This window comes from Microtus oregoni, unplaced genomic scaffold (genome assembly GCF_018167655.1).
Source record: "Microtus oregoni isolate MIOR12 unplaced genomic scaffold, Mior012 000011F_ref0000422, whole genome shotgun sequence".
NCBI lineage: Eukaryota > Metazoa > Chordata > Mammalia > Rodentia > Cricetidae > Microtus > Microtus oregoni.
In genome coordinates, this window is record NW_024543070.1 from 39,874,783 (window position 1) to 39,898,275 (window position 23,493).

The 23,493-nt window shown below is 43.2% G+C and overlaps 1 protein-coding gene across 4 annotated transcripts in view; it reads left to right on the forward strand.

The window, feature by feature from the left end:
* The window catches only part of Osbpl1a (oxysterol binding protein like 1A), a 186,999-nt gene that overhangs the window by 104,462 nt on the left and 59,044 nt on the right, over positions 1–23,493 (forward strand). For all 4 annotated transcript variants that reach the window (XM_041659855.1, XM_041659856.1, XM_041659857.1 and 1 more), the window contains one exon: positions 6,606–6,768. In XM_041659855.1, coding sequence (XP_041515789.1) covers positions 6,606–6,768 — 163 coding nt within the window. The remainder of the gene's footprint in view (positions 1–6,605; positions 6,769–23,493) is intronic.

A 23,493-nucleotide genomic window follows, 5' to 3' on the forward strand; every position in this document is an offset into this window, starting at 1 on the left:
CCATAGGCCAAAGCTGCTTCTTTATTAAATAGCATACAGAGGGGAATCCTACATCAGTTTTTCAAGATGCTTAGCTCTCTACCAACCCTTCCTTTCCCTTTCCCTCCCGACTTCACTTGTTTTCCTACTAACAGTGACTCCGTATCCTCTATTTCTGTCCGTTGTTATTGGAGTGGATGTTAACTTGCAACATGGAGGACTGGAAAACTTGTTGGATTTGGTTAAGCTATTGATGATTTAGGGTGATTTTCTCAAATGTTTTTGATTTTTTTTTTAAACCATTTAGCCATACACTACTCCTATAGTTGTTAGGATATAATGACCTAACACTAACTGCAGCTCCTTCTAACAGGAAAATGCTATGTGTAGAGTTAAGAAGAAACTATTTTAAAAAATAGATTTTTAGGAAATTCCAAAGCCAGATGTGGTCATGCATGCTGAACACAGTGTGGATTAGAAATTCAAGGTCATAGCCGGGCGATGGTGGCGCACGCCTTTAATCCCAGCACTCGGGAGGCAGAGGTAGGCGGATCTCTGTGAGTTCGAGACCAGCCTGGTCTACAGAGCTAGTTCCAGGACAGGCTCCAAAGCCACAGAGAAACCCTGTCTCGAAAAACCAAAAAAAAAAAAAAAAAAGAAATTCAAGGTCATTCTCAGCCACTTAGGGAGATCTAGATCAGTTTGACTCAAAATCAGCAACAACAACAAAAATATTCTAGGATCTTTATTGAATAGGTAACTTTGGAATTCTGTTTTTATAGGCAGTGTGAATCTGTTGTTAAATTGAGGCATGTTTTACAGTGTTTTAGATATCCATAATCATGTGGTTTAACATTCTGTTGTACAGTTTCCATACTGATCCGTTGGAAGCCTTTTGACATTTTAACCTGTACTATCATCTAGATGATTTGGGCACGATGCACTGAAGTATGTAGTACTTATACGAAGGTAATCCAGAAAGTCCTACTTTTAGTTGTAAAATGTACATGATACTAGGTAACCTTTCCAGTGTTAGTGAGCCTATGTTTTCATTTAAGCTCAAGGTCTTATGAGCTGATTCTTGTATCAAAGTATGTTATATTCTAGAGAGCCATAAAAGGAACATCCATTGTTGGGGCCATTCTATGGGTACTGATCTGTGAAATCAAGTACCCCTTTACTTCCAAATCTTGATCCTTTCTTCCATATCTAAAAAGGATAGGCAGAAAGCAAACTTCCTTAACACTTGTGTATCAAGCATTTGATTTAATTTTTTAAAAAAATTTATTCATCTGTATGTATCCTGTATGTCAGAAGAAGGCACCAGATCTCCTTACAGATCATTGTGAGCCACCACGTGGTTGCTAGGAATTGAACCCAGGACGTTTGGAAGAGCAGGCAGTGGTCTTAACGGCTGAGCCATCTCTCCAGCCCCCTTGATTTGATTTTTAAGGTGTAATTTTTCAGTTGTTCCAACAAAACAAGTTTGTGGGTCTCCCTAGTGGGGATTTTTTCCCTCCAAATCTAATTATCACCTCACAGCCACACCCACACCCCAGTGTTCTTGCCAGGTGTCTTTTTCTTCAGTTAAAGAAGTAATTTTACTTTTTATGAAATAATGGCCTTATCTCTACCTTTCAACTGTTTCGCAGCATCTGATTTCCTGGGTAAAAGACTCTCCCCCAGATCTGCCTTGACAGAAATGTTGGAGGTTACCCTCAGAAGTGATTTGCATAGCAGCACCTACAAAGCTCTTTCTTTGAACAGGTCAGTCAGTCAAGTCTTCCTCAGTGCTGGAGCCTGAGGGTAGGAAGACTTATTCTGATGGGATTTCCCTTTCTTTTCTTTTGAACAAACTGAGGAAGGTGATGGTGGCTGTGAGAAAAGAGCATCTTTAGTGGTGTTGGAAGCCATTGTTGAGTTGACTAACAGCGTGTGTGAATGAAGTTCTGGAACCTTCTTCTTTTGAACCTCTAGGCACACTTCCTTCACGAAATCAAGAGACTAGTGGCTTCTTTTATGTCATCTGCTGGGGCCAATGTTGGTTGATCTCCACATCTGTTTCCTATTGTTTCTGTTCAAGGGCAAGACAAGAGAAGCAATTAGAAGAAAACTTGAAGTTACATGTGACTAGCTCTCTGAATCTGTGCCTACACATGCCGTCTTTTCTCTTGAGGGATCTGCCTAGTCCCTTAGTGAAGGACAGCTACACTTATGGATTAGGTCTCAATAATATCACTCTAGCAATCCTCTGCTCTTTCCCACCTCATTAACGGCTACAAAACACAGCTGGGCTTCCTTTCATTTCTGTCCTTCTGTCTGCCTTAGTGATCTTATCTAATCTTACAACTTAAATTATAACTCGAGAGTCATAACCCCCCTCCTTCTTTAAGCATTTGAGTTCATGTCTGCTGATCCACTCCTATACTTGGCTGTCTCATGGTACCTTGCATTTACCACGTGTGAGGCTGAGTTCCAGCTGGCCTATCTTCCCACAGTCTGTCCTGTTTCAGGTACTTGCTAAACTCTAAAGGAGAAGCCATGCTGCTTCCTTCCTTACTCTGACATCACAGTCTGTCAGCAAATTGTTGAGTCCCTCCTTCAGAATCCTTCCAGAATAGGAGCGCCCCTCAGCACTGGCAGTGCAAGTGCCCGGTCGGTTTTTGTTTTCCATCTTACTTGACCTCCCCAGCCTATTTTTAAGCAGGAGAATACATTCATTTCATTTGAAAAAGTGGTACAAGATAGCAAAGAAGAGCTAGAGCCAGTGACATCTTAGAACTTATTCTATACAAAGATGCTTAATAAGTCACAAATCAGAGCAGCTGTGTGCTGAGTATGGCCATCAGAGCGTATCTCCAAAGTACTGGAGGACAGAGTGAGAAGTGATAGTGACCAGTTTACACTCATGTGAGCACTTCATCTTTATCTCAGTCTGTATTTGAGTTGTGGTAACTAAGTGCCACTCTCCAGGTGATTTATGAAGTCTTTATTTTGCCCACAGTTCTGGAGTTGGAAGTCTTAAGTATATGTCATTTATTAACAGTCTGGCCAGGACCTTCCTTCTGGTTCATGTACAATAGTGTCACGTGACCCTTTGCCAGCTAGGGTCTCCTTTTATATAGTCACTAATACTGTCAAGCCCTGCACCCTGAAAAAGTCTCATCTAGTCCTAATTACAACCTAAAGACTTCCCTTCCCTTCACTGCTAACATTTGGTTTAGGGGTTTGCATTTCTAGTGCAAGCAGTCAGAGGCTGTCAAACCTCAGCAGTCCTGCTTCGCCCAAACAGTGTAGTCAGACATAGGTGGGAGAGCTCACATCAGCTGCGAGTGATCAACCTGGCTTCTCATCAGCTACCTCTGTAGAGCAGTAGCGGGGAGTGGCCTGAATCTCACATCCAGAAAAATGTGAGTGTTGTCGGGCCTGTAACCACAGCAGTGTGTCAGAACAGCTGCTTCTTTGAGAGAAAATTAGGTACGATGGAATATTTCCATCTCTAATACATTCTTTCTTATTTTAGGTGTACTTGCAATAACTGAGAAGAGACCAGAGTGTGGCCAGAATTTCCCAGTCTTACAATCAGGTCATTGTACCTGGTGTTCCATGAATACTAATCAGTGGTCTCCAGTTATTAGATGTCTTTGTCAAGTGATTTATTATCTCTGCCCCACCCACCCCATATAAAACATAGGTACATAGCAGGGTGCTTTCTAGAAGGAAATAGAAGATAAAATGTATGTAGACTGGCTAGCACATGCTTTTTTTAAACCTGGATTGCCTAGATGGCATCTGTTCCTATGGGAAACATTCCCCGAAGAGTTCATCTTCTAGCAGGAAATGGAATAAAATGGAAGTGGTTTGAGGAGATAGACTCTTCAAATTGTGTTAATCTTCAAGGGGCTACAGACAGAGTAGTGCACATGCATCCTGTGAGGTAGATGGTAGTAATGTTCTGCTTTCTAATAGCTCTAATGTATGTTCACTTGATACATATTGGTTTTTGTTTACAGATCATAGTCTAAAGTTTTCTAACATAATTGTAAACACATGATGGGGTCCACTAATTCTGTGAAGAGAAGTCTGTGTTCCTTTAATAATGATAGGATAGTTATAATAGCTTGAATGTTTGAATGCTTTAAAAAAAAAGTCTTGCAATCATATGCACGTGTTGGTAGGACATAAACTTGGCAAATCCACACTTGGAATCAGTCATACGGTGGAATTTTATGAAGGTGCTGTTTCTGTTACAGCATGGGGTCTTAGCTAGCCAATAACCCTTCAGGAAGAGCCTTTAGAAGGTGACTGTTTTATAAACCTGCACTCTGCAGTCTCTCCACTGAAGTTCAACACTGACTTTTCAGTGCAGGGTTAACCTGGATAACCTGGAATTGCCAGGACTGTAGACGGCCTGGACTTCCTCTGCCCACTGGACAGTATCAACCTGGCCATTAAGCATTCTCTCAGGTGCTTTCTTGCAGGGAGAAAGCTTTCTTGCTGCTGAGGTTTCTTTGTCATGCACTTCCCTTACTGTAGGGGAGAGTATGTTTTTGCAGGTAGTTTTGTGGTAAGGCTTCTTCAGTGGCATAAGAGCTTTCTCAGATCAACTGACAGATGAACAAGTTCACAAAGGAGAGTAGTTTCCCCCACCCCCACTCACTGTCTTCACTAACAAGTGAGGACAGATGTAGGTGTGGCAGGAAGAGAGTAAGCTTATTTTCGGTGAATAAAGGCTCACTTGTGGTTTGAATAAGATTTTCTAGAGAGGATTAAATGTTTGAGGGCATTGATCAATTTTGTCATTCGACTAAAATTTATATAAATTTAGCATTCAAATGAAAGCATTTATTAAATGAAAAGAATTATTCTTCTATTATATTTAAAGGTACATTCTAGCCATAGTATAAGCTTTTCAAACTTCTCTGGAGACATTATTTTGATTATGAGAATATTTACAAGTGTTTTTGAGTTTGTTACAAACTACAATTATGTGTCTTAAAGTTTTTGTGCTTTTGTGTATTATCTTGTCTCTGTTTAGGATTACATATATATATATATATTGCTATTTTTATTTCATTATCACAGCTCTAATAATTATAATCTCATTGCTCTAATGATAAACACTAAAGTACCTGAGGACTGGATCTGTTTCCAAGATGATAAAGGTTTAATTCTGTCCAATGAAGTGAGCCTTGAAGCCAAACTATATTTGAGTTGTTCCCAGAATTATTCTTAGTAGAGCATTAGACCTGATGTGCGACCATAAGGACCTCAGGGCCACTCAGGGTCCTGGAGTCAGAACAGAGGGAAATGCTTCATTCTTGGAGGTTAGAGGGGAGCATGGGAGAAATGTCAGGAGGTGAAAGGGCTAGAATCAGTAGAGGGAGCAATGCAAAGGGACCTTGTGAAAGCTGTCCCAGCTCTCATATCTAAAGGTCTGACCTGAAAGAGAGCTGGGAGGCAGCTGCCTCATCTGTGCCCTTTAAGCTGCTTGTGTGGCCCTGGGTCTGGGCCTACCTCTGTGGTCTGCTTGGGAGAGAGGGGAAGTCAGAACAGGCTCCTGTCTCAGCAGCACCAGAAGCATGAGTCTGCAGTATAAAACACTGATTGACAGAGGTGCTGGTTTTTTGTCTCACTCTATCCTAGACTGGCTCCAAATTCTCCATTCTCATGCCCGCCCCATCATCCCAAATCCTGGGATTGCAGGCATGTAAACCACAGCCAGCTTTAAAAGGGGCATTTTATGTTTGGGGATCGTATCTGAGAAATAGACTCTGCTGCTAGATTGGAAATACATGTTTAAAGAGCTGAACACTGCTCAGATTATGAGGTAATGGGGGAAACTACAGAAAACACTCCTGAGGACACATGGTACCCACTGGTGGCAGCCCTGGCTCGAAAATAAGGTGCTAAGCAAGACTGGGTTAGCAGTATTTCTAGAGTTCTTGATGCAAAATTCGATAAAACTCAGGACCAAGCCCCGTGCCTGCTGATTTGTGAGGTTTGGAGGGCCAGGTTGTCTTGAATTGTTAGACAAGGGGCAGTACTAACATCAGATGCTGACATGCCTGACTAAACTTTACCTTTTCTGTAACTTTTTTTTTAGTCTACTAAATTAAAGGCAAAACGTAGAATTGAAGTAGAAACAGGGAATTGAAAATAGGTAGTAAAATTTTTGTTTCTCTTTATTTGATATTCCAACTATTTGGAAAATAAACTAGGAGACTCCATCCAGTTTTGTGGACATTTTAGCATTTAAGATGATGTGAGACCAAGCTCTGCTGAAATGATTGTTTTAATTTTATGATTAGTATTGAGAAAGAAATGCATTATTTTAAAATACAGTCTCCAAGTTGACTAATGCCTTTTCTTTCACTAGCATCTCAGAGTTTGAGCTGAATCTGTTTGGTAGTTCGCTGTCTATTTTCATTAGCTAACTGTTGTGAGAAAAGGCCCCCTGGGAAGAATAAGATCATCTTAGTAATTTTGCTCTTTCATCTGTGCGTGTGTATAGCTCAACTGCTTTCGTTTCTGATATTGCAGTCGAATTAGATCAAAAGCAAGTAATTTTCACATCCTCTGTATTTCCTGTCGCTCTGAACTCTTGTATATCTGTATTCTTCTAGGTGAGGAATTTTAAATTGGAACAGGAACAAGAAAAAAACAAAATTTTGTCAGAAGCACTGGAAACTTTAGCCACCGAGCATCATGAACTAGAGCGATCCCTGGTTGAAGGATCCCCGCCTGTCAGCATCCTTAGTGAGGACGAGTTCTATGATGCGCTGTCAGGTAACTCCTGCCTCATTTCTCCTGTGTTGTTGGAAGTGTGGAGTCCACCACTCAAGAGTCTTTGTAAGAGCGACTGTCACCTGGAATTTCCCAGAATAAACTTAAAAGTGGTTTATCAGTGTAGCTCCTTTAGCTACTGTGTAGTACCTATGTGTGTGCGGGTGTGCACATGTGCATGCACAGGTGTTCATTTGTGGAGTACGTATGTGTGTGTGCGGGTGTGCATGCACAGGTGTTCATTTGTGTAATACTTATGTGTGTGTGCGGGTGTGCACATGTGCACGCACAGGTGTTCATTTGTGGAGTACGTATGTGTGTGCGGGTGTGCACATGTGCACGCACAGGTGTTCATTTGTGTAATACATATGTGTGGGTGCGGGTGTGCACATGTGCATGCACAGGTGTTCATTTGTGTAGTACATGTGTGTGTGCGGGTGTGCACATGTGCACGCACAGGTGTTCATTTGTGTAGTACGTGTGTGTGTGCGGGTGTGCACATGTGCACGCACAGGTGTTCATTTGTGTAGTACCTATGTGTGTGCGGGTGTGCACATGTGCATGCACAGGTGTTCATTTGTGGAGTATGTGTGTGTGTGCGGGTGTGCACATGTGCACGCACAGGTGTTCATTTGAGTGCAGGCACATGTGCACCACTGTGTGTGTGTGTTTGTCATCAGAAGACAGCCTTGGGTGTTAGTTCTTGTCTCCCATCTTGTTTAAGACAGGGTTGTTGTTCACCACTACACCTGCCCAGCAGTTCCCAGGGGACACCTCCCCCCCAACACACATGCCCTCTTCTGCTCCTGTCTGGCCATAGGAGCACTAGGCTTGTATGTTCACCACTGCTTCTGTCTTTACTTGGGTTCTGGGCTTCCAAACTCACATCTTCATGGCACTAAGCCACGTTCCCAGCCCAGCTAGTGTGTGTGTGTGTGTTTTATGACAAGAATTGGAAGATTGGTGACAAAAGTTCAACACTGAGTGGGTGAGGTAGCTTGCCCTGGTAGAGGGTACTTGCAGCCAAGCAAGAACCAGCTCTCAGAAGTTTTTCACTGACCACACGATATACTATGACATGTATGCCCTTTCAAATAAGTAATTTTTTTTTTATCTAAAGAGAGTTGCTACTTCAAATAAATCAAAGTGGAGTTGACTTTATTTTGAAAATGTACAATATGCTAGAATTAGAATATCTTCAAAACTGCACACATTTTATTTGCTCCTTTTTCAGTGACCTCTGGTGATAGCTCTTGTCACCTTCTGTTTCTAAGGAAACAGAAAGAGACAGTGGGTTCTGTCTTCAGAAAGACCTTTAGCGTTTAGTATGCTGGAGGCCAGAGTGTAACTGGCACAGAAGAAAGGAAGTCCTTAACTTTGCCCCAGAAATAGTGTACAACGACAGCAGAGCACATATCCCTTATGAGCGTGGACTCAGAGCCTCCAGCCCTGAGAGACATGGACAGCTGAGTGATGAACGTGGGAGAGCTTTGGACATTGTGGAGGAGGTGGGCTACTAAACAGTTTGGATTCTGTGTATGTGTAGGGTGCTTTGTAGGCCAGGCTGGACTTGAACTCATCACCCTGCCTCAGTCTCCCAAGAGCTGGATCACAGGCATGTGCCATCGAACTTAACTGACTTCTGACATTAGAAGTTGACATTAGAAGATTTGAGATGAATATGAATGGGAGAGAAAGGTATTTAGAGACCATGAGACTGAGACATTATTTTATGGAAAGGAATGGAAGAGAGGGAGCATGGTGAGAGAGAGGGCAGGAATGAGAACAGGAGGTTAAGCCAAGGAAGCTGTGGCAGTGGGCCTAGCACAGGGACGGAAGACAGTAACTGCAGGGTTGTAGACTCGAAGGAGTATTCACTTCATAAGACAGGATCAAACTTTGATAGAAATACAGGGGAGTTAAATCAGAGGAACGTATTTTCACAGTCAGACGTGAGATAATCAAAAGACGGTGGTGGGGACTGTCAGTTTAATGTGGGGTGTGTAAAAGTAGCGACTCATGCTGGGAAGGGAAGAGGATGTCGGATCTGAGTACAGAATGAACTTGAGTGAAGGTTTTACTCTTGCAGGAGGTAAGAAGGTGGTGCAATTAACACTGCAGGTGGCTTATACTTCTTGTACCTCAACCCTGTGCTCCGTCCATTGGTATTAACTTGTGGATTCTGTGAGTGACTTCCCAAAGGAAAATCAGTAGAGGGATTCTTGTATGGTGGTTTGAATGAAAAATGTCCCCCATAGGCGTACATATCTCAACATTGCATTCCCAGTTGGTGGCACTGTTTTAGGATGCTGTAGAATTATTAGAAGGTGTGTGATCTTGCTGGAGGAAGCATGTCAGTGGGGTGAACCTTGACTTCTAGTTTATCCTCTCTGCTTCATGGTTGATGTTGGAGATGTGATGTTACAGCTTCTGGCTCTGGCTGCCTGCTGTCATGTCTCCTCACCATTAGCCCAAATAGTCTCTTTTCCTTAAGTTGCCTTAGCCATGGTGTTTATCACAGCAATAGAAAAGACACACTGAAATACACATGGGTTTTTCCTCAGAGCTTAGGGTTTGTGTTTTTCTTTTTTGAGACAGGGTTTCTGTGTGTAGCTTTGGTGCCTGTCCTTGAACTAGCTCTTTTAGACCATGTTGGTTTCGAACACACAGAGATCCTCCTGCCTTTGCCTCCCAAGTGCTGGGATTAAAGGCGTGCGCTACCACCCCCGAGCTCAGAGGTTGGAAATTGTTGTAGGCACATATAACTGCCTGCGTGCGTGTGTGTGTTCACGTGTGTGGTGGCCTTGGAGAGCAGAGGTGTTGGAGTCCCTGAACTGGGTTACAGATAGTTGTGAGCTGCCTAGCATGGGTGCTGGGAACCAAACTTGAGTGCTCTGGAATAGTACTAAGTGCTCTTGGCTGCTGAGCCATCTCTCCAGGCCCTTCTTCAGAGGTTAGTAATGGCTTGATAGCCCCCTTCCAGGCCTTCTTCCAAATTCGCAAGTATATAGACTTATATACATTAGGGCTCAAAAAAAATGACTTTAAGTACATATTTGATTATTCTGAATGAGTTTTTCACTTAGCCATGTGTCTCGGAACTCCTTTTCGGTGTTGCAGCTGCAGCTTAATCTTGTTCTGTTCATGTAGTATGATTTCCTTAACCATCCTCTTCTGGGAAGACATTAGCAGCTCCTGCCATCTCTCTGCTTCTGGGTATGTCAATAGCAGTCACCCCTGGGAAGAGGAGATAGCAGGAGCTGGAGTTCCTTTGACAGCACTCCCACATCTGCTTCTTGGTCAGGTGGGATTGTGTCTGTTGCTCTGGCTTGTTGTGTCGAGCAGGCTCCTAGTCGAGCTAATAGCATATTGTCTGTTGACTGTAAGAAATCAAAAGAGGGACAGGGCCAACCCTTGAATGGCCCTCAAGTTTCGTTACGTCTGTTTAAACACAGCAGTTCATCTGCGGCGTCTCTGATAATTCTTGATGCAAATTTAGGGAATCATAGAACAATGCAAAAGCTGCATTGAAATGAAGCCTGATACCCTGTGGTCAAGTCCTGCCCTGCTGTTGACCTGGCTGCACAATTCACGAGACCAGAGGAGCTCTTGCTGAGTCATGACGTCATCTCACACAGTGTCTTCACACTTCCTCCTTCACTTCTGTTAGGAAAGAACAAACCTGACCCCTTAGTAGGCCAACCTTTAATTGTCCTGCTGTCCATGCTTTCCCAAGGAAGCTTAGTTATTGCTTCATTCACTAATGTTAAAATACATGTAACTTATTAAAGATTGATTCAGAGTTCCAGCACTTAAAAGTCCTAACATCAGCTGGGTGGTGTTGTTGCACCCTTTTAATCCCAGTACTTGGGAGGCAGAGACAGGAAGATCTCTGTGAGTTATGAGGCCACCCTGGTCTACAGAGTGAGTTCCAGGACAGTCAAGGATATACAAAGAAATCCTGTGTTGAAAAAAGCAAAACAAATCCCCACATCAAGGCATCAACTGGGCTGTGTTCTTTCTAGTGGTTCTTTGCCATAGTGGCCCGTCTGCACTCCTTGACTCCAGGCTCCTTCCGCATCTTCAGAGCCCGAGTCTCTGATTCCATGGATCCTTCCTTCTGAAAGGATCCCACGATTACACTGGGCTCACCCAACAAATCTAGGACATTTTGCCATCCCTGAAATTTCTAGGCCAGGTAGCTTAATCATGCCCCCTTCCTCTTTAACCAGTATTCCTAAATATAACTTATTTAGCCCATATAATGAATGCTACCTGCATGTGTGTTTTCAGGGGTGACCATTTGGCCCTGGACAGCCAGTTGTTGTGCACTTCCTGGAGTGACTTTTGCCACCTCTCTGGTTCCCAGCTCTCCTCCATTGCTTATGAGGCTCTTCTCTAGCCAGTTTGACTTGTTCGTTGGTGTCAACTTGTTCAGCTCATGTTTTGGCAGTTATGTTATAGGTGTAGCTTCTGATATTACTAGGAGGCACAACCTCTCAGCAAACTCCCTGATCCTCTGACTTCTACAGTCTTTCTGCCCCCTCTTCCTCAGTGTTCTTTGAGTTTTCAGTCTAGGAATAGTTGGGTCCAGGCTCCATGACTGTGTGCTTGGATTGGTTATTGTTTTCTGTTTGCAAAGAGAAATTTCCTTTTTAAGGGGGGAAGACTATACTTATCTGTGTATATAATGACAAATATTTAAAGATTGTTATTAGAGATTATGCTGGTTTAGTAAATTAATGTTTCATATTTTTCTCTAATAACCATGACTTTATGAGAACTGGCTAGAGGGATGGCCCAACCATTAAAGGCTAGGCTCACAACCAAAAATTTAAAAGAACTGAGTGACTAGCTGAGTTTCCAGTACCAAGCATATCTCCCTCTTTTTGAACAGGTCTTACATGCAATTGGAGAGCTATTAGTTACTGCCAATGTATGTGTACTGCTACGGTATCCATAGTGCTGTTGTGCCCTGCTGGTCATTGATGTAACTCACAGGCATCATAGCTGGGTAGGACTATTGGTTGCTTCCCTCCTTTGGAAGCTTCCATGGTAAATTCTAGTACCATGAAAGCTAGTACTAAGGGAGAAGATTTTCAGAATGGTTCTAACTCAGTGATCTCTGGTTCCTGTTTCTGAAGTGCATGGTGTCTTCAGCAACAGAGATTTTGTAGGCAGAGTTTTGACCTAGGCCAGCTCTGAAATAACCACACAGAGACTTATTAATTATAGATTCTCAGTCAGTAGCTTGGGCTGATTTCTGACTAGCTCGTACAAGTTAAATTAACCCATGTTTCTATCTATGCTCTACCACTTGGCAGTTCCCTTCTTCAGCATGATATCTTCATCTTCTGCTTCTTCTGTGTCTCTCTGGCTACTCCATCCTCTTCTCCCAGTGCTCTCTTTTTGTCTGCAAGTTCCACCTGACCGGTTTTTTGCCTAGTTGTTGGTCAGTCAGTTCTTTATTAACCAATGGGAGTAATACATATTCACAGTGTTCAAAAAGATTGTTTCACAGCAGGCTTTACCTTCCAACTCGAGGCCTAACCAAGAGCATTAGCAACAGGCTGTATAACTTTGGGAGTCTCTTGGACAGCCCTGACCAACACAAAAGAGGTTTTCTCTCTCTCTCTCTCTCTCTCTCTCTCTCCTTCCCTCCCTCCTTCCTTCCTTTGATCCTGTGAGTTGTTCAAGCATCCTTGTTATTTTACTCACCTCTCCTTCATCTGTATTTTAACGAGAGCCTTTGAGGTCCAGCCCCAAGGTCCTCTTCAGGGTTCAGATTGGAAGCTACAACAAGTGGAAAGAACTTTATCTAAGGGCTATCTGAGAATGAGTGAGTTCTCACACCATGCTGTTCCAAAAAAACTCTTTATCCTTCTGCTTTTATTCTAATTCTCCTGTCCTCTTTCTGATTCCTCCTGGCTTCTTCTAGCTTTCATCCTCCAGCCTAAAATCTCTCTCTCCCAGGAGCCTTGAAGCCATAAAGAAATCACAGAAGTTACCTCTCCTTGGTCAGAAGCACAGTCCTAGGTAAGTGATAGGAGCTGAGCCATTGCCATGGCAGCACAGGGTCCAAGGTTACAAGAGTAAAACAGCGACCAGAGTGTGCGTGTACAGTGCACAGTTTTATTGATTTTGAGACATAGGTCTATTGTTAACAGACTTAGCAAGCAAAGAGCTGGCATGTTTTTCCTAGGGTGTTTGCATAGCAACCTGATTACACATCTGCGACTCTGACCTTGTGCATAACTGCAAAGTTCCAAACTTAAGATCTATTTACAAAACGCCTTTAGTCTAGTTTGAACTTGCTGTAAGGTAAAAGTGAGCTAATTGTGTGCAGTTGGTCTGAGCAAAAGAACAAGGCAGGCTTTTGAGCGACCACAGATCTTGTGGGACAGATAGATCCAGTTATGAAGCATGTCCCAGTATATATTCTATAATCAAAACTATATATCTACATGAAAAGCCACCTTCCTGACTACCCACAGATATATGTGTCCATAGGATTGAGATGTAACCATGAGATTACATATACACATCACACACAATTACATACTACAATTCAGGTATTGGGGAGACACCAAGCTGCTTTAGCAACAGTGAGCAACAGTTTCCAGAGTCCATGGTCCTGCAGACCTTGCCTGAGCAAGATTAATCTCCATTAGAGAATCAATCCTTTGGTGATTGACATTTGAACACTAGTTGTCACCTGCTGTGTATTCCCACGGCCTCTGACAATGGTTACTTTCTTCCACCTCCTCTAAAGAGACTCCCTTTCCCATTTCCCCTCCTAGATCCCTTGTATTCTGCCATTCCCCTTTACCCTCCTTTCTCCCCTTTATCTCTATCTACCTCCCTCTTCCTCTCTAAGAGCCCCCGTTTCCCCGTTTCCCTGATCAGATCACTTGCACCCTACTATTACCTTCTCTATTGTTCCCAAACTCCTAATCTGGCAATAGCCCCATTTTAATTTCCTGGTTTCTGTAGTTACTACAAGCTATGTATTTGCATGTGAAGATTTGGCACTTGGAGCCTCCAGTAAGAGAGAACATGGGCCATTTGTCTTCTGGTCTGATTTACTTTCTCACTGTGATCTGTCCTAGTTCCATCCAGTTTCCTGAGAAGGTCATGACTTCATTTTTCTCTAACTCCAAGTAGTATACTAGAGTGTAGATGTAAAACAGTTCGTTGTCTTTTTTGTTGGTTATAGAGCATTTGTTTCCATTGTCTGATTCTTGTGAGTAGAGAAGAAATGAGCATGGCTGAGCTAGCATCTGTGGAGTAGGGTGTTGAGTCCTTTGGGCATATGCCAGGGAGTGAAATAGGTGGGTAATGTGCTAGACTTATTTTTAGTTTTTTGAGAATTCTCCATGCTGATTTCACAGTGGCTGCACTGGTTTGTGATCTACCAACAGTGAATGCAGGTCCTTTCCCCCTGCGTGCCCCACATCGCCTGTTGTAGGTTATTCCACTGATCTTTGGCATTCTGACAGGGGTAAGATGAAATTTCAAAGTTGTTTTCATTTTAAGTTTCCTAACTGCTAAAGGTTAGGAGAACTAAATTTGAGAAATTAGCTGTTATTTTTCTTCTTTTGAGAACTTCATTTGGGTTCCAGACCCACTTTTCAAATAGGCCATTTGCTTTGTCTAATTTTTAAGGCAGGGGCTTTCACTGGACTGAGCTGTGCATTTCAGCCGGGCTGGCTGCCAGCGGGTAGCTGAGATCCACTTGTATCTGCCTGCTCAGTCCTGGGGTCAGAGACAGATGCGGCTATGCCTGGCTTTTTTGTGGGTGTGGGGATCTAAGTGTAGTTTTCATTATTGTGTAGCAAGTACTTTACTCATGGGACAACATTACTAGCTTTTTTTTTCATTTTGTTTGTTTATTTTGTTTTTTGTTTCATTTTTAAAATTAATTTATTTTGAGGCAGGGTTTCTATTAGTGTCCCTGGCTGTTCTGGAACTTGCTCTCTAAAGCCAGGCTGGCCTTGAACTCGAGTTGCATATGCCTCCATTACCTGGCCATTACTAGCTTTTACTTTAAAGTTTGCTTTCTCTTGACCCTTTTGTCACCCTCTTTTAAAAGTAAAAGGGTTCTTTGATTTGACTGGATGGGATTTCACATTTCCCTTGTGTCCCCTTGAGCATTTCCAGATACACAAAGCCAATGGAAATTTACTACCATGGTGGGCAACACCCATTATGGCACAGAGCCAGCGGTGACTTGTAATAATTTTCCTAACCATGTGGGATCTCTTGAGAAAATTACTTTTCTAGTATGCTTAGTGACTAAATATTTTACACAGTTACATAAAGTGGACAGATTTTTTTCCTTACAATTTTATTAAATTCACTTGAGTTAAATGATTTAAAAGGAGAAAAATCTAATGAGGCATCACATTTTGTGTTCACTGGGGTGTGAGCATGTCTGTGTATGTAGAGTGAAATGACTATATCCAGTAAAATCCCAGCTGTGCTTAGTGGACATATTATGGGGGAAAGCTCCAAGCATTTGCTACATATTTCAAACAAAAATATTTAACAAGAAGCCAAATGCTAGTTAGTTCTGTGAAAAAGCTTCATTCTACCAGCAAATAGAGTTGTAGAAATAAGTTTTAAAAAATATAAGTGGTTCCTTCTATATATTTCTACTTCTCAATTTCACCATTTGCTTTAAGCTGTTTTCTTCTCTTCCAGAGCCCATGGCTTTCAGACATCCCTTCTCCAGAGTAGACCCCTCTTCTGGAGCCGTGTATTGCACGGTACCTGGCACTTCTCCAGAGTAGACCCCTCTTCTGGAGCCGTGTATTGCATGGTACCTGGCACTTCTCCAGAGTAGACCCCTCTTCTGGAGCCATGTATTGCACAGTACCTGGCACTTGGAGATGCACAGCAGCCACACTTTCTAAAAGCTCGGTGACTGGACACCGACCAGCCTGCCTTATGAATGTATTGAGTGTCAGCAGGAGACTGAGGTTATTAGCGCTTGCTGACTTCATACATCCCAATCACTGCTGCGATTCTGTGCTGGTGGGGGATGGGTGGTGGCAGAGGGGCAAAGAATGAGATGGGCCCAGAAATTAGACTTTTGCTTAAGTAACCGTCAGGCAGCACTATGGGACCCCAGAGCAGGAAGCAGCAGCAGCTTGGGGAGAAATCAAGTTGTAGACTTTGAGTCTAAAGTGGTCTGCTGAGGGATTATTTTTCTGTCATTTAATGCCATTTTATTGTTCAGTGTTAACAGAGAAGTCCCTGCCTTTGACTCTTGTGAGCTCGGGATGATTCTTATGTTTACTTTCGTTTTTAGAAACATGCAGAGATTAGTTGCTCAAGAAAGGCTTTCTTGTCAGACTTTCCTCTTACTACTGTTTCAGTTGAATGCCCATGAACTGTACCTGAAATCCAATCATGTGGATTATGTCATTTAACGGAAGCTAGTTTTAACATTTTTAGTAGCCCATGGTGGACTCAAACACATCCTTCTCTTTCAGTCTTCTGAGTGCTAAGACTATAGGCATACACCACTGGGCCTAGATCGTTTGTGTGTGTAACTGTCTGTCTCTGTGTGTGTATGGTTTATTATTATTGACTAAATCAGTGTCTATGTTGGGATTTATTGTGCATTTTGTGCTTCCTAAGCATTGAGAGGATTTTGTTAGTCAAATATATTTTGAATGCTTGGTATCTCAGATGCCTGCTTAGGAATAAATATACCCAGATAAGAAAGATCCAGTCTTTCTAATCAGTAGGCTTGTTGGCAAGCTAGGAGAGACCACAGCATAGGAGAAAGGGACGTGCATGATATGATAGCTTGTCTTCCAGCCCCCTGCAGCCGCAGTCCTGAGTGCAGATTCACACAGCCCACAGACCTCTGTTTCTTTTCTCTGCCCCACCCTACAACCCTGCTCTGACATTTCTTCCTAACCTTTGCTGTGACCCCAAGGTGAAAATCTGTTCCAGCTGTTTTACAGACACCAGTGACCTGTATTTCTACAGCGGTAATGCTAATATGGCTAAACCTGTATCTCCGTTGGTAAACTGAAATTTGTATAAGCTTCAAAGAATCAGAGTAATCAAGTTTGGATCCACTTGTTAACAAATCATACAAAAAGGGTTCCAAATGTAAGATTTTTCTTTTTTCTTAAGCTCCTAAACTTTTACTTCTGCCCTGTCTATATCTTAACAGATTTCCACCAGGCTAACGATTACCATCCATGAAACATGTACAAATTAGAAGCTACTGAGTTCTGGACTTACTAAAGGTTAATACGAACCAGTCCAGCTGATGTAAATGCTCCCTGCCCCTTCACCTGGAACAGTTAATCAGACGCTTCTGATAAACAAGCCTTTGACTAACCCGTTCAGCTTTCCTGGGCTTTGACAACCTATTCCTCAGTTCAGCTGGAAGCAGCTATGGAAGGTATCTCCCTGTTCAGGCGCCATCTCTGGGGGTTCTGTTTCCCCGTTCAGCCTGTTGGCCCTCAGTCCAAGAGGGGAAAGAGCAGAAAGTACAACAGAAGTTTTGTGCGCGGCCATACGCACAGATGGAGACGGCTCTTTGGGAGATGGATTTCAGTGAGTCAGCTCGATTTTATTCCAGAATATAAGGAATATATAGGATTGGGGAGACTGCGGACATACCCTAATTTGTACTAAGTGACGTGCTTCTGTCGCAAGGCTTGGTATGTGGCAGTAGGGTCCTATGGCAGAGCTCCTAGCTCAAGTCTTCTCAGCAGGGATCCGTGCCAAGGGGCAAGCTGAAGACGAATCAGGCATCTGGTCTAGAGACAGTTTTTAGATAAGGTCAGTCCACTAGGCCCAGGGATTCTCCAGATAAGGACAGGTAGAGAGCAGGAAGCCTTGCTGGGGAGGGAGGGAGTTTCCATATTGGCAGGCTTAGAGAAAGCTGCCAGGCTGTGGCAGACTGCGATCTCCAACCAGCCAGCAGTGTGATCCGACAGCTCCTGCCAATGTGAGTCCAAATCCAAACTCTGTGACCTGACCCAGTGCAGCACCATTCTCTGAGGACCCTGTCTTTTCCTCTGACTGCCCTCCTCTCTGGCTGTGCCGTGCCGTCTTGGTCACATACTTTGGCACCAACACCCAGTATTCTGCCTCGCCTTCAAGTCGTTGTCTTCATCCTTCTCACTCCAGCTGATTTGTCATGTTTTCTCAGAAGCTGGCCCTGACGTTCCCAAAATTAGATCCCCCATCTTCTCAAACATGTGGTTTATGTCTTATAGTGAGTGGTAGATACTTGGAGGGCATCAGCTGTACCTCATTAATCCCATCAAACTGTGTCTAATATAAGTCCTTCAGCTGGTGTGTGGCAGGCTGATCTGCTGGTCACATGAAACTCCCTTTCAAAGTACAATTACTTTGTAACTGGGCTTCAGTGCATCTCTCACCTTCCTGAAAATAATTTTGAAAAAAGCTGTCAATCAGGACTAATTGAGAAACTTGAGATTTAGTACTCAGGTGCATTAAGGTTTCCCAAAACCTGGATGTTGTAATTCTTCAACTACACGTAAAGGTCGCACATTGAAAAGAGTGCTAGATGATTCTTTAAGGACCAGGCAGTCGCTTTTGAAAAGCTGTCACAAGCACCACCATACAGTGTGGCTGTCTTGACCTCAGACCTCCTCTGGGGAGGATGTCTAGAATGCCTGTGACCCCCGTGCATGGCCAAAATTCTGTCCATGCTTTTGTTAGCTCCCTTCCAATTACTATAGCAGTCTCTTGGCAGCCATCTCTGAAGTCATTTTATTTTCAGTTCGTAATTTATTTGAAATATGATTTTGTCAATTTTATTTCTTTGTTCTGCTCACTCATTACTGTATTTTTGAGTTTTATATGGCTGTATCTATTACTAAATAGGATTGTGGCACTGACATTGAAAGCTGCACTTTGGGTTATTCTAGGCATTTTAAGAACAGTTCTAGCTGGATGGTGGTGGCGCACACCTTTAATCCCAGAACTCAGGAGGCAGAGGGAGGAGGATCTCTGTGAGTTCAAAGCCAGCCTGGTCTACAAGAACTAGTTCCAGGACAGGCACCAAAGGTATACAGAGAAATCCTGTCCGGAAAAGCCAAAAAAAAAAAAAAAGTTCTAGTTCATGGCTAATTATAAATAACAAAAGCTTAAAACTGAGCCTGTAACCTTAAGTAAGAGAAGGAAGTGTGATTTGGACACTGTCCACGGTTCTTCCAAGTCTCCTGTGATGTGCTTGTTTGTTCTTGGGCTGCTCTTCAAAGGGCATTGTAGAGCATTCATCGGGACCGCCCAGGAGAATTACTGGCAGGGTTAGATTGTGAACTCTGACCTGTTCTTCCAGATTTAAAATGGTAGGAAGGATTAATTAGTCAACACCTGGAACATGCCTAGGCTCCGAAAGGCAAAGGCAAGGATTGTCTTAATTCTGGAGTGATGTTGGAGCCTCACTATCCCAGTCCCAGTCCTGGGCCCCCTGTTTTTTAGGAAGGGGACTGTGGTAGTCACACTTTGTCACTGTGACACGGCAGCCGAGCAAGTCAACTGGCAGGAGGAAAGGTCCCTTTGCACTCCTGGCCTTAAGTTTAGTAGGCCTGCAGCGAGGCAGAACATCAAGGGAAGGTGGCGAAGGAGCCGCTTACCCCAGATTGGCTGGGAAGTGGGTGAGGGCTGGGCAGGCACCACAAATAAATACAATCTTTGAAGGCACATTCCTAGTGATCCACGTTCTCCAGTCAGACCCCACTGTCTACGGTTCCCACCACCACTGCTTAGGTTCTCAACCTGTGGGTCTCAATCCCTTTGAAATATTTACATTATGATTGAAACAGTAGCAAAATTACAGTTATGAAGTAGCAGTGAATATAATTTTATGGTTGGGGGGGCACTGCACCACGAGGAACTGTGTTAAAGGATCACAGCTTGAGGAAGGTTGAGAAACACTGACCTAGGTAGAGCCCTTTTGTCCCATCACTTCTCTCAAGGGCGCCTCTGCACATGGTCATTAGTCCACAAGAGAGGAGTATATTCCATATCCAAGCCACCGTGCCGCATTCAATTTGAAATGTGTGGAGAATAATTCTGAGTTTTATATGAGTACTTACCACATTGAAAACAACTTTAGAGGGTTTGTATTGTCTCAGCTGTTGTGTTGGCCCTAATGTTTCTCTGTAGAGCTTCGTTCAGCGCTTTTTCTGTACATTACAGCAGCCATGACAACTCAGCTGACTCCTTTAGGAACTAGGTAGGATAGACTCACAAATAGAACTGTACCAGATCCCCTTTCCTGTCTTTGGGTTCTGTGGATAGTCCCAGTTGTCCTGAGAAAGATCAGGGAGTGATGCCAGAAGTTTCAGAGCCCTTCCTTTACCCTGTTTTCAAGGATGGGGTAGCATCTTAAATTTTTGAACCCATTTGCTTATTCTAGGATCATAGGAAAACTCCAGGAGAAAGGTAAATGACTGTTTGATATGCTGTGGATCTAGCTAAATATTAAAATCAGTTTTTGTAATTACATTTTAAAATGTTAGCAGAAAAATCAGTGGAAATAATTATGTTCCCATATGGTGATCCTTTGATGGAGGTATTGAAATCGGAGCTGAGCAGGCCAGAATTGAGTTCATGTATCAAATGTGTAAGGCCTTTGACTTTGCCTTATCAAGTTTTTATTTAGAGCTGCATTTTTGTGGGTTTTTGTTTGTTTTTGTTATTGGTACTATAAAATTTAAAAGCACCAAGTTTATCATGCGTTTTTAAATACGCTGTATGGTGGGATTTGGTTCATTGGTATTGCTGTGTGTCACCTTTCCTGTCTGATTCTGTCAGCTTCTCATCACTGACAAATGCCGGAGGTAATTACTAGAAGCAGTAGGTTTATTCTGGCTCACAGTTCTGGAGGTTCAGCCCGTTGTCAGCTGGCCACAGTACGTAGGCCTGTAGCAGTACACCATGTGCAAGCACACCCAGCCGCACTGCTCACCTGCTGATGTCTTAGCCACTGTTCTGTCGCTGTTAGACACCATGACCAGGGCAGCTCTTACAAAGGAAGCATGTAACTGGGCTTCCTTACAGTTTCAGAGGTAAGTCCATGACCAACATGGCAGGAGTAGGGGGGCTTGCAGGCAGGTACGGACTCGAGAAGTAACTGAGAAAGCCAATTAGATTCACAAGCAGCGGGCAGAGAGGGGGGGAGGGGAAAGGGGACAGGGGAGAGGGGAGAGAGGAAGAGAGACATTGGGCCTGGCATAGGTTTTTGAAATATCAAACCCCACCCCCACTGACAAACCTCCAGCTAGGACACACCTCCTAATCCTTCCAGTCAGCTCATTAACTGGAGACCAAGCATGAAATATATGGGGGCCACTCTCATTCTTCTCCAGACCCAGCGACCACAAGACCTCCCACTAGATCCTGCCTCTTACGGTTCCACTGCCTTTAGGTAGTTTGAAGGTGGGGAGAAAGCTTTTAATATGTGAGCCTTTACTACAAGAATATGTGATATACAAATTGTAACAACGTCTACTTCAAAACTACTGCATCTCCCAAGCTGAAACCACTAGATGTGGTTTCTCCTGATTCTTGTTTTTTGTCTTTATTTTTGTTTTTATGAGTTCTGTGACTTTAAATACTGTGGAACAAGTAGTCAGCACATGGAGACATGAAACACTGTCCTCTCCAATACTGTGTTTTCCTCGTAAGCAGGGATGGATATATTGCCCAGTAACAGCTGATAGTCGAGTTATAAGACCTGGCCTATTGGCAACTTACAATGGAACAGAATTGAACAGATTATGTTGGTGGAAATTTCTTTTCTGCCCGGTGCCATAGCTGTTCAGTCCCAAAGAAACACACAGAGGCTTATATTTTTAATTACAAACTGTTTGGCCTATTGCTTCGACTTATTACTAACTAGCTCTTACAACTTAAATTAGCCCATAATTTTTATCTGTGTTTAGCCACGTGGCTTGGTACCTTCTCTCAGTAAGGCATTCTCATTTTGCTTCCTCTATATCTGGCTTGTGACTGTGTCTCTGCATTTACTGTTCCCAATATTCTCCTAGTCTGGTCACCCTGCCTATACTTCCTGCCTGCCAGTATGAGTGACAATCTTTACAGTATACAGAGCATTATCCCACAGCAAGGTTACGGGGTTGAATGATCACCAAAGAGGCACTGACAAGCTTTACCAGGAGACCTGAAGATCACCCATGTGGCTAGGCTCTGATGAGGATTGTTAAGCCTCCACACCAGCTACAACTTTGGTGCTGATGTGGGGAAACCGCAGTGGTTTGTGTGAATAATGAAGGATTTTGCATCTGATCTGGATAAATGTGTCTGAATATAAATAGTGCCACCATGGCTCTCCTTTTGAAACAGCCATGCTCTGGGAATGGATTGATGCGTTTGATGCTAAAGGTGTGCTCCTTGCAGGACAGGTCCCTGTTGCAATGAAAGTGGTCTGTGTCACACTGCACTGCCTGTCATGAGGTTCTGCACTTGCCAAGGATGCTGAGCGTCCTCCCTTCCCGCATGATCAACTGCATGGCTCATCATAACCACGTAGTAAAAAGCAGTTGCCTGAAAACAAAAGTTTAGTTACTTTCAATATAAAACAGAAAGGTGTCATCCCTTGATTTGTTTTTATCTTATTTGCCCTTTGCTGGCTTTTGGTGTTTTTTTCTCCCTTCTTATCCTATGCAGTAGGTACACGATGCACATTCCTTCCTGCATCTTGCTGCTCCCACACTGGCTCATTCTGTCGCCGTTTGCCTGGGACAGTTCCTATATGGTGGCTCTGTTGTCCTTCTCCCTGTTCTTGTCAGCGTACTCAACAGTCAGCAAAGGGCTGACACTGTTCTCCCTGAAGTGGATTGTTGCTGGTGACCACTGCCCCCATTCTGACTTCTACCTTGATACCCGGAACAGTTTACTGAGCACATCTATTGCGCACACTACTGTCTGGGAATCTCATGTGCCTGCCTTGCCCATGGCTCCTACAAAGGCAGGAATGAATTGAGCAGTGCCATAGATGGCAGATGAGTCACAATTAGGATTAAAAAATGTTGGACTCTGCAGAATAGAGGTAATTAGTAACCTTTGTCAGAGCTTTCTAGCGATAGGCCAGATAGAGAGGAATTAAAGAGCAAGGTATAAATGGATAAGGGTGGGGAGAAGGAGGGGTAGGAACAGGGAGATGACAAGGAAAAGGGATGCAGGTGCCACTAGCCAGAGAGGACACGGATCTGCTGTGACATCTGATTGTGTGTCCCTGGGATGAACGCGGTGGCCCCATGTCCATGTTCCTAAAATGACTAGTACACTTAAGGAGGGTGGGGCTTCAGCCTGTGTATTTACCACATTGGGATCTTGTTTGGAGAAAGACTATCTTTGCGCATAGCAGCTCCTGCTATCTCTTGTTTACTGTTTACTGTCTCCTTTTTAGTTAAAAAAAATAGAAAAAGCTTTTTTTAAGTAGGCAAGTCCCTTCCTGTCACTTGTGTCTCTTAAATTTCAGACATAATGTCCTATATATAGCAATGTTTCAGAACATTGTTTGATTGCTTTTTTGCTTTCGACATATAAATTACAAACTAAAAATGCGTTTCAAATCATTCTAAGACAAAGTTGCTTACCTTTTGAAATTCTTCATAGTTTACATATGAACGAATTGCAAGATGCAGGCATGACCCTATTCTCTGCAATCTGTTTCCTGTTTTGATGCATGTGTGGTCC